Source organism: Symphodus melops (genome assembly GCF_947650265.1).
Source record: "Symphodus melops genome assembly, chromosome: 7".
Classification (NCBI taxonomy): domain Eukaryota; kingdom Metazoa; phylum Chordata; class Actinopteri; order Labriformes; family Labridae; genus Symphodus; species Symphodus melops.
In genome coordinates this window covers 13770290-13779297 of record NC_136697.1, presented here as the reverse complement: position 1 = coordinate 13779297, position 9008 = coordinate 13770290, and the positions used below count along the sequence as shown (strand labels likewise).

General features: G+C 39.9%; 1 protein-coding gene across 1 annotated transcript; it reads right to left on the bottom strand.

The window, feature by feature from the left end:
* Positions 1-37: 37 nt before the first annotated feature.
* On the bottom strand, positions 38-8616 carry copb2 (COPI coat complex subunit beta 2). The gene is made up of 22 exons (XM_079347742.1): positions 8466-8616; positions 7879-8016; positions 7622-7708; positions 7213-7339; positions 6939-7087; positions 6607-6753; positions 5165-5264; positions 4908-5050; positions 4592-4791; positions 4383-4493; positions 4206-4294; positions 3992-4098; positions 3664-3807; positions 3406-3536; positions 3061-3268; positions 2831-2941; positions 2438-2652; positions 2175-2313; positions 1372-1509; positions 1181-1258; positions 885-1061; positions 38-540 (listed from the first exon to the last, which is right to left on the bottom strand). Exons 1-22 carry the CDS (start codon positions 8466-8468, stop codon positions 445-447), a joined length of 2838 nt encoding a protein of 945 aa, XP_079203868.1. The 5' UTR covers positions 8469-8616; the 3' UTR covers positions 38-444.
* Positions 8617-9008: the final 392 nt, after the last annotated feature.

The window sequence follows — 9008 nt, the reverse complement described above, 5'->3', positions numbered from 1 at the left end:
CTGTGTTTAAGCTTCGAATATGCAACACCCAAGTCAATTGTGAATATATACAGCTACCGCAGTTTATTGAACAGAAGTATTTTGATTTGCCAGTACAGACAACACAAAGCGGAGAGGAAATACAATGTATTGCTTAATGGATAGTTAATGAAGTATTTCAAACAACCAATTCATGGTGTACAAAATGGGGAGTCTGAAATAGACATGAAGTATCTACTTTTCTTAAGAGAATAAAACATTTCTCATATCACCACCGTCATCATCATCATTATAATCATCTTCTACTTGAACCGTGCCTTTTCAATAGGTTGACATGACAACATAATATTAATAAGATACAAATACAAAATGGGAAAGGGGAGTTTGGTCTCTTTCTCTTTGTTTTAAATAAGCTCTGAATAGTTCTTGTGAGCAGATGCAAAGTGGTCAGGACTTAGGCAGATCTCAGTCATCTAGAAAGTCATCATCCAGGTTAACGTCTGTTGTATCAATGTCATCCAGCTCCATGTTGTCCAAGTCCACCTCCAGCTCGTCCAGAGTCTAAATAGAGACGAGAAGAAAAAATGAATTAAAAAAAACACATTCCAGTTATGTAGAAGTCTTTAATCTTTATATGACAGGACTGTTGAGGATTTGTAATTGGGTTATTTTTGGATATTGATACATGTCAAATACAAGTTATAACAAGTCAAAATGATTTCATAATTTACATGCAAAATGCTATGAAGTAGATGGTTATCTAATTTGAAATAAACAATATTTAACTATTTATTATTTTAGACAAATAGGATCCATTGCATAACTATTAAGAATATGTATGTACTTTGCTTTACAATGAAAATAAACTATCTACCGGTACTTAGACAAGACAAATGAAATCCAACCTTTTCTTTTTGCGACTTTGAGAATTCAGCGACTTCTTCCTTTTCTTCCTCTTCTTCTTCTTCTTCTTCCTCTTCCTCTTCTCTGTCAACTGCTGCTGCAACGGCAGGTTCAGGCTGTGCAAACGTCACAGCTGCAGCAACAGTAACTGCTGCCACTGTTTCCTCACTATCTTGAGTCTGCCAAAAAAGTGTAGAAAAACAGTATGAGCAATGGTACTTTTAGTTTCTTAACATTTTGGAAGACCCCTGTAAAAATAGTCTCAAAGGGAAAAAAATGGTGAATATTCCAAACCAACCTTGGTGACAAGAGGAATAAAGGTTCCTTTGGGCTCATATCCCTGAGCCTCTTCAAGAATATTCCTGTCTTCATTGAGCTGAAAAATGGCAGGAGTTTGTTAAAATACAGGAAAAAGAGGATGAGACAGAACTACAAAAATGCTGTCTACACACGACAAAGCTACCATATTTATTGATTAAAAAAACGTACTGTGACAAGAGGATAATCTTTAGCAGGCCTGGTGGTGCCCAAGCAGCTCTCCCGGAGGTAATGCTCAGCTGCAAAGGCTTCTTTCAGCCCGGGGAAGAGATTCTCATACTCTGTAGGATCAGCTAGGGACTCTGCCGCCTGGGAGGAAGATTCATGACATGATGATTCATCACATCATAACTTGTGTTTTTAATGATAGACCTTAAAAATAAGCAAACTTCAAAAGAGAAATGAGTGAAATGAAACAACTAAACATATATATATATATATATATATGTGTGTGTGTGTGTGTGTGTAATTAAGTCCTATATGTAATGAAGTCCTTTATCAATCATTCATAGCTCTTCCCCTATGCTTTCAAGTCTGAACCGAAGCTATTCCAGCTTCAAATCTTGATAGAAAGCTTAATAAACAACTCCCCAGAATTTTCCAAAATATGTTTATATATTTGTTGGATATATTGTTGGATCTTTTTTTTTTTTTTTTTACAATGTGTGTCTGTCCAATGTTTCAAAACCTTTTACATTCATTCCCCTCTATTTGTTCAAGTGTGGTTCAGAAGACTTATTCTGCATATTATTCTTGTTACATCTCAGCCTGCTATATGTCCTTTACTGAATTATTTGGGTGCATCATTTCAAATTCCTGAGATGATTTGTTCACTAATTATTCCACACTGATCAGCTTGTACTAATTCAAAAAACATTTTCCTGACCTTAATCTTTTTTCTTTAATCATATTAGATATTCCTTTCTGTAGCATTAATATTTTTAATAAACAATAATCCTGATAACCAAACTAACCTTCTGGTTAACCTTTGCCAGGTTCTCCCTCCACAATTTGACCACACGGGACACCTGACTGGGCAGATAGGTGCGAGCTAGGAAGGCCGCTTCAGGTAGTCGGTTTGTCCTGATCAGAAGCTCCAAACATTGATCCAGTCTGTTGAGAAAAGAGTTGTGTAGAGTTACACAGTTTACCACAGCACATACCCCATGTGATCCATACACATTTCTGCCCTCTTGTGTCCACAAATGTCACCACGCCATGCTGTTACAGGACTCACTTTCCCTGCAGGAAGTAGGTCATGAAGGCCACATTGTTCTTGCCGTCCCTCTCTGCCCCTTCAGCCAGCTTGCCCACCATAGTGGCGTTGCCAGAGGCCGTGGCAAGGAGGAGCAGACCACCATAATCCTGGGCATGGTGCAGACACTCCTGGGCCAGACCAAATTGGCACTTACTGATGGCCAGCTCTGCTAACTGCTTCCATTTCTGCTCAGCCTGCAGGTGACAGGAGGACACATGTTAGAAACGTGCAGGGCAGAGAATAATATGACTCTTCTTTTTTTTTTTTTCTTTTTCTTTTTTTTTCTCAAATCTCTGGTCATGTTTTAAGAAGAAAAACACAATGTGATGCCAAATATCTTGCCTTAAAAGCCAACAACTATAAAGCTCTTACCTCTGCCTCTACAGCCAGTTGGTAAGCAATCTTCAGTTCTCCCAGTTGTAACGCCAGCTCAAACCTGTGTTCTGGGTCAGTGGACACAGCCAGCGCCTGCTGCTTGAATCCCTGATGAGACAAAGAAAAAGCCTTTTTAATTTTTTCAAGCTCTAAAAAGGTATTTTCCTCTGATCAAACTGGGTTGAATACTGCATCATGAACTTGGAAGCCCTGCTGCATTTTCTTACCTGTTTCTCGAGGAAATGGGCTACCCTGGTTCGCTGCTCCTTGGGAATAGTAGGCAGCACTTTGTCAGCCATTCCAAAGTCCCTCCTCATGACAGCAGTCTGGTACTCCAGGACAGAGACCAGCAAGGAGTAGCTGACAATGTTGAGCTCCTTGTCTCCCAGGTACAGACGGTCATCTTTAGGTATATAACCCAGCAGGTACATGGTTCTGCAGGAGATGTAGCATTATTCACAACAATCAAATACTCCTTCAGACTATGTTTTAAGGGTGTTTGAAGAATATACACAGGTCTCACAGCCTAGAAAAGTAAATGTATAGTAAAGCAGAACTTTCTGTATTTGTACCTGTCAAGATGAGCGATAGTAACAATCTCTCCTCCTACAAAGTAGTTGAGCCGGTTGACAGAGCTGGTGTAGATGAAGCAGTCTCCGACCCAGAGTCCAGTCTTCACAATCTCCTGGATCTCTCCCTGGACCTGGAAACAGGACATAAAGGTGAAAAGCATAAGATGTGGTTTTAAAGTGAAGAAACACTTCTAACATCTAAACATGGAATACGTAATCATTTTGGTTTGGGGGCAGCATCAATGTGTCCACACTCACCTCAAATGCATCTTCAATACCATCCTCGGTCACTCCTTCATTGTTTTCCTGAGAGGCAGCTACTTTCTCTGCCATGTAACGCAGAATGAAAAACGATTCCTCTGTCGCAATGCAGACGAGTTCCCCAGAGTCTGACCAGAAGATCTGGATAAGTCATAAGAGAGAGAAAAATAGGTAGGTAGGTCTGTATCAAATTATTTACACAGTGTGCTGTAAAAGATCACAGTAAAGAAGAAAATCTAAATGTTTTAACAAATAGTTACACAAAATTTAGATTATGTTTCCCCAGAAACTAAAGTCAAGTAATTGGGAGGGAAATCAGTCGTACATGTTTGGGCTGGATCTCGATACGGCGGATCAGCTCTGTGTTCTCCCAGTCATAAAATGCAAGGCCATTCACTGATCTCACTCCAAGCAAGAACCCTCCATAGATACCTGAAGGAGAAAAGATGACCACATCCAGTGAAGAAAAGAGCAGCAAAAAAATAAATAAAAAAATCAAGATCTAAAACCAAAAGACTATTGAACAACAAATGCATTACCTTCAGCTCCGAAGTCCGGCTTGAAAGATTTCTTTTCTTTGAAATTTTTGAAAATTTTGACAATACTGCTGCTTTCTCTAATAGCATACCTGATGTAAAAAGAAGCAATGTCACAGTCAAATACAGCATGGGGTATTTCTCCAATATCAAAACAGTCATTTCAAACAGAAAACTTACTCAGATGAATCATGTGCCCAGACAAACTCCTGTGCTGAGCCGAAGCTCTTGTTCCTCAAAGCCATGGCAGTATAGATGATGTACTCTCCATCTCCGCACACAACAACAAACCTGGTGTACACACAAATATAAAAATGGGTAGCATAGCTCCTCTAACAGATACCATATTGAAAATTGAGGAAAGATGCCTCTGTTAAGTGCATGCACACCTTCCATTGGGGTTATGCTGGATGGTTTGTGGGTAGATCTCACAGCTGCCCATGTCTTTGACAGCCAATGGCAGCCTCTCTCCATCCTTGATCTCAGCGTCACCCATGGCCTTCAAGTTGGCTTGCTGTATTTCACTGTGCTTGGCCCAGATTATTTTTCCGTTAGTGTCCATAGACATGGCTGGCTCCTCTCGACCCACCTATAAAGAAGAGGGAGAATGAAAAGATTTCAGATTTGAATACTTGAAAATCACGTCTATTTTTTGTGCCGTCTTGAGATTTTTCTTTTCCCTCAAAACCTCTTTCTTCTGTTCACCTTGATAATGATGCTTCCTTCATCATAGCCCAGTGCTACATTGTTGGAGCCCCTGAGGCCAGACACACACCACACTCTCTCCATGCCATAGTTCAGGGTGCTCTCTAGGCGGTAAGTGCTTGAGTGCCAGATACGCACGGTACCTAGAGACAGAGGAGGACATATTGCATATAGTAATATTAAAAGAGCGATGAGATATGATGCAATCAGGTTCAGGTGGTGAGGAGAGTTGAGGATGAGTATTTGTTCCTATTCACCATCCTCTGATCCGGTGATGATGATGGGCAGCTCTGGGTGGAAGCTGACACAAGAGACGTTTTGTGCGTGGCCCTCTAGAGTCTGCACACAGGTCTTGTTCTACAACACACACAAGATGTATATATACAGTTAAAGGACATTCACAGAGTTCATGTACAAGGTCTATTATGAATTAATGCATTATGTTTCAACTCTTTAGTAAACTATATCCATCAAATCCATCCGCTTATCGAAGATCGGGTTGCGGTGGAAGGCGTAGTACATAGATAGATAGATACCGTAAATTTCGGACTAAAAGCCGCTACTTTTTGTCGCGGTTTTTAACACTGCGGCTTTTAAAACGATGCGGCTTATTTATGGATTTTTCTTGCGGGACAATGAGCTTGTGCCGCAAAAACATTTGACTTCGTCACATCGGATCTTAATATCAGTCATTTTGCGCTTCATGCACGCACCCTCATCATGGAAAACACACGGAGAAATACATATGATGCAGCTTTCAAGTTAAAGGCGATCGAACTGGCTGTCAAAGAAGGAAATAGAGCTGCTGCACGTTAAGATGACACTGACAGCGACAACGAAAAAGAGACTGAGGAAGTGAGTAATGAAGTCATTCTGAGGCAGTGAATGGATGGACTTTTTCCTGTGAAATATATTACGGTAATCTTTTTCATCAGCCGCGTTACAGACACTGTTTGATAAAGGATTTACAGTAGGCTTCATATTTGCGGATGTTACCAGTAGTACGCATTTCATTAAAAGTTAAAAAAATGTCTTTGTGTCACGTCTTTCTGTGTAAATAGCTCTTGTTATAACGTGGACACCTGCGGCTTATAATCAAGTGTGGCTTATATATGTACAAATACATTTTTTTACCTATTTTTAGCCGGTGCGGCTTATATCCAGATGCGCTCAATAGTCCGGAATTTACAGTACTTAATTGATCCCGAGGGAAATTCAAGGTACATGAACCCAGACTTCTCTCTCTCTGGCAACACTTTCCAGCTCCTCCTGGGTTATTCCGAGGCGTTCCCAGGCTAGACGGGATATATAATCCCTCTGGGTTGAATACTACAGTGGGTTGAAACATTGCTTTTCTCTTGTGCTTTTGGCTGCTAGTTTATCCTTCTATGTTTTGTTTATTATTTTTAATGACTGTATATTGTGTTTGTGTGTTTATCTTTGTCGTCTGTAAAGCACATTGGGTTTCCGTTTGTATTAAATGTGCTATAAAAAATTAAAAATAAAATTTAATCGAAAAACCTCTAAAAGGAAATTGTCTGCGTTTAGAGGTCTTAGAGGTAGTAAACTGTAACGTTTGAAATTTTACTAGTTAAAGGACAATTATTCTGCAAGAAATTAGAACATATCCAGTTAATATTTTTTATCACATCCAGAATAAATATTTTGGTCCTGGAGCAAATCATTTAGTGACACTAACCTGGTAGTCCCAAATCTTCACTTGGCGATCATCAGCACCTGAGATGAGGTAAGGCTTGTCCCCTCCACTGTAGTAATCAATACAATTGACTCCTTTCTCATGGCCCTCCAAAGTGAAATTGGGAGATGAAGAGCCTAGCTGCCAGACCTGAAACAAACCGGATGACAAGACAAAGTCATTGAATGCACTTCACAGCCCATTCTCTTTAAACAGTTGTAAAGTAAGGATGAGTTTTACTCTGGACATTAAAGCTTCAGTACTGCAGTAAGATCTAGATTTCCTCTGGCATTTGGCCCACAACTACATTAATGTAGCAGTGAAGGGATCCAAACCTTAATAGTCCTGTCCAGGGAGGCACTGGCAAACTGGTTGTTGTCCTTGGGGTTGATAACTATTTGCATGACATAGTGAGTGTGACCCTCAAACACCTGGCTGCATGACCACTTTTTCTCCCAGTCCCACAGCTTGATCAGCATGTCATCTGCACCAAAGAATTCAGAAATGCATTAAGGCATGTAGGAAAGCAGTAATGTGGGAGGATTTTGAGGACACAGTAACATCTCAGTATTTTCAATGATAAATTCAGAGTCTGGTATGATAGTGTACCACTGCTGGTGAGGATGTAGGGCTGGGTAGGATGGACTGCAATGCAGCGGATGTAGTCAGAGTGGGCCTCAAACATGTGAACCCGCTCCAAGGTGTTGTAATTAAACACACGGATCTGCATGTCATCCTAGGCAGGGGAAAATAAATACATTCACAGCTCAGTGGGTTTTCATAAAAGTAGTTTAAAAAGAGAAAATAAGCTGTTATGGTATGCTGCTTGAATCTAACACAATTAGAGACACAGATACCCAATGTTTAGCCTACAAATAAATAAAGTGACCCACCACTGCTCAAGACTTTTACTTAAAAATAAAAACTAAATAAATACATTTAAACTCATCCAGTCTTCTACTACTTCTTTCATTGTCTGTGTATATGTTATCCCAACACAAAAATGTATGCAACTTACTGCTCCAGTGATGACCCAGTTCTTCCTAGCCACAAACTTCGAAGCTCTGACAGGGAGGTCACAAACCTCAAAGGTCTTGACAAGAGTCTGGAAAAAAAGAAAAGAAAATTGTCTTGTGAAGGAAATCCAGCATCGATGCTGCTCTGACGTGTTGCTCAAGTGTTGATATTAAGATTGTAGTCTGGTCAATTTATAGTAATAACTATACATGTATCTATGTATGTATGTATGGATGATCCAGTGAATTGTGATCCTACCTGTGTCTCATGGTTCCAAACACAGACACTTCCGTTGTAGAGACTAGCCAGCATCCATGGCTCTGTTGGGTGAAGGTCTACACTCTTCACTCGGTCTGACCTGGCTGTCAGCCTCCGCTTGATATCCAGCCGCAGAGGCTGAAAGGACATAGAATATTAGAGTCTCCCCAACGGTGATCAAGCTATCTATAGACGTGGCCCTATGGACACATTCATTTAGATGACAATATCTTTACAGTGTCAATGTAAGAACCCGGAATCGTATGACACTTAGCTAGGCTAATGTAACAGTTTCCATAATGCACCCTTGATCCTTGTTTATTTAAAAAAACATCAGAGGCCTTATGTGTGTACATACCACGACAGTTCACTCGACAACTGCCTATAACACACATTACATATAGTACAAGCCAACGTAAGTAATTTCAATATCCGTTAGCAAAAAGCTCTCATGCTAACTCGAGCTAGGTAGCAGCTAAGCTATTTACAAGAATAGCTCTCTTTTGTTTCACTCTCACAAATAAGTAAAATTAGATGACAGACGAGAAAACAAAAACGCACAAATATGAGCCTTATTCGCATCTTACCATGATTAATCCCTATGTTGTCGCAATAAGAAAGGATAAATGTGTTGTGTTGTCCAAATGTTACGACTTCAGTGAACAGAGCACTGCAGGATGATACTGACGTGGAAGTTCCTGAACCTTAATCTCGCGATAGTTGCGCTCGGGAAATAGTGACGTGACAAGTAATTCAACTATGGCTTGAACTACAGAACTGCCACGATAACATTGAAGACGAAAATCAGCGTGGAGTTTCAGTTTCCACGGTGGAAAGGTTTCTATTCCGGTGACATAATAATACACACATATATTTAGACTACTCCTTGATTCTTTTGCACCGTTTCTTAAGATTTCGTCGTAGTGAATGCATTTCAGAGGCCAATAAAACCACTTCGTTCCTGTTTAATTGTTTAATTATCTCAAGTAGGCCTACTACGCTAACATAAATCTGTCTGAATTACAATGCGTTCCTTTCGTCAGTAAAATGAATGACACCCCAATACATATCTAGATATTGTAAAAAAAAAATGTTTGTTTAAGTGGGACAATCTGGTTATATAGGGTTTA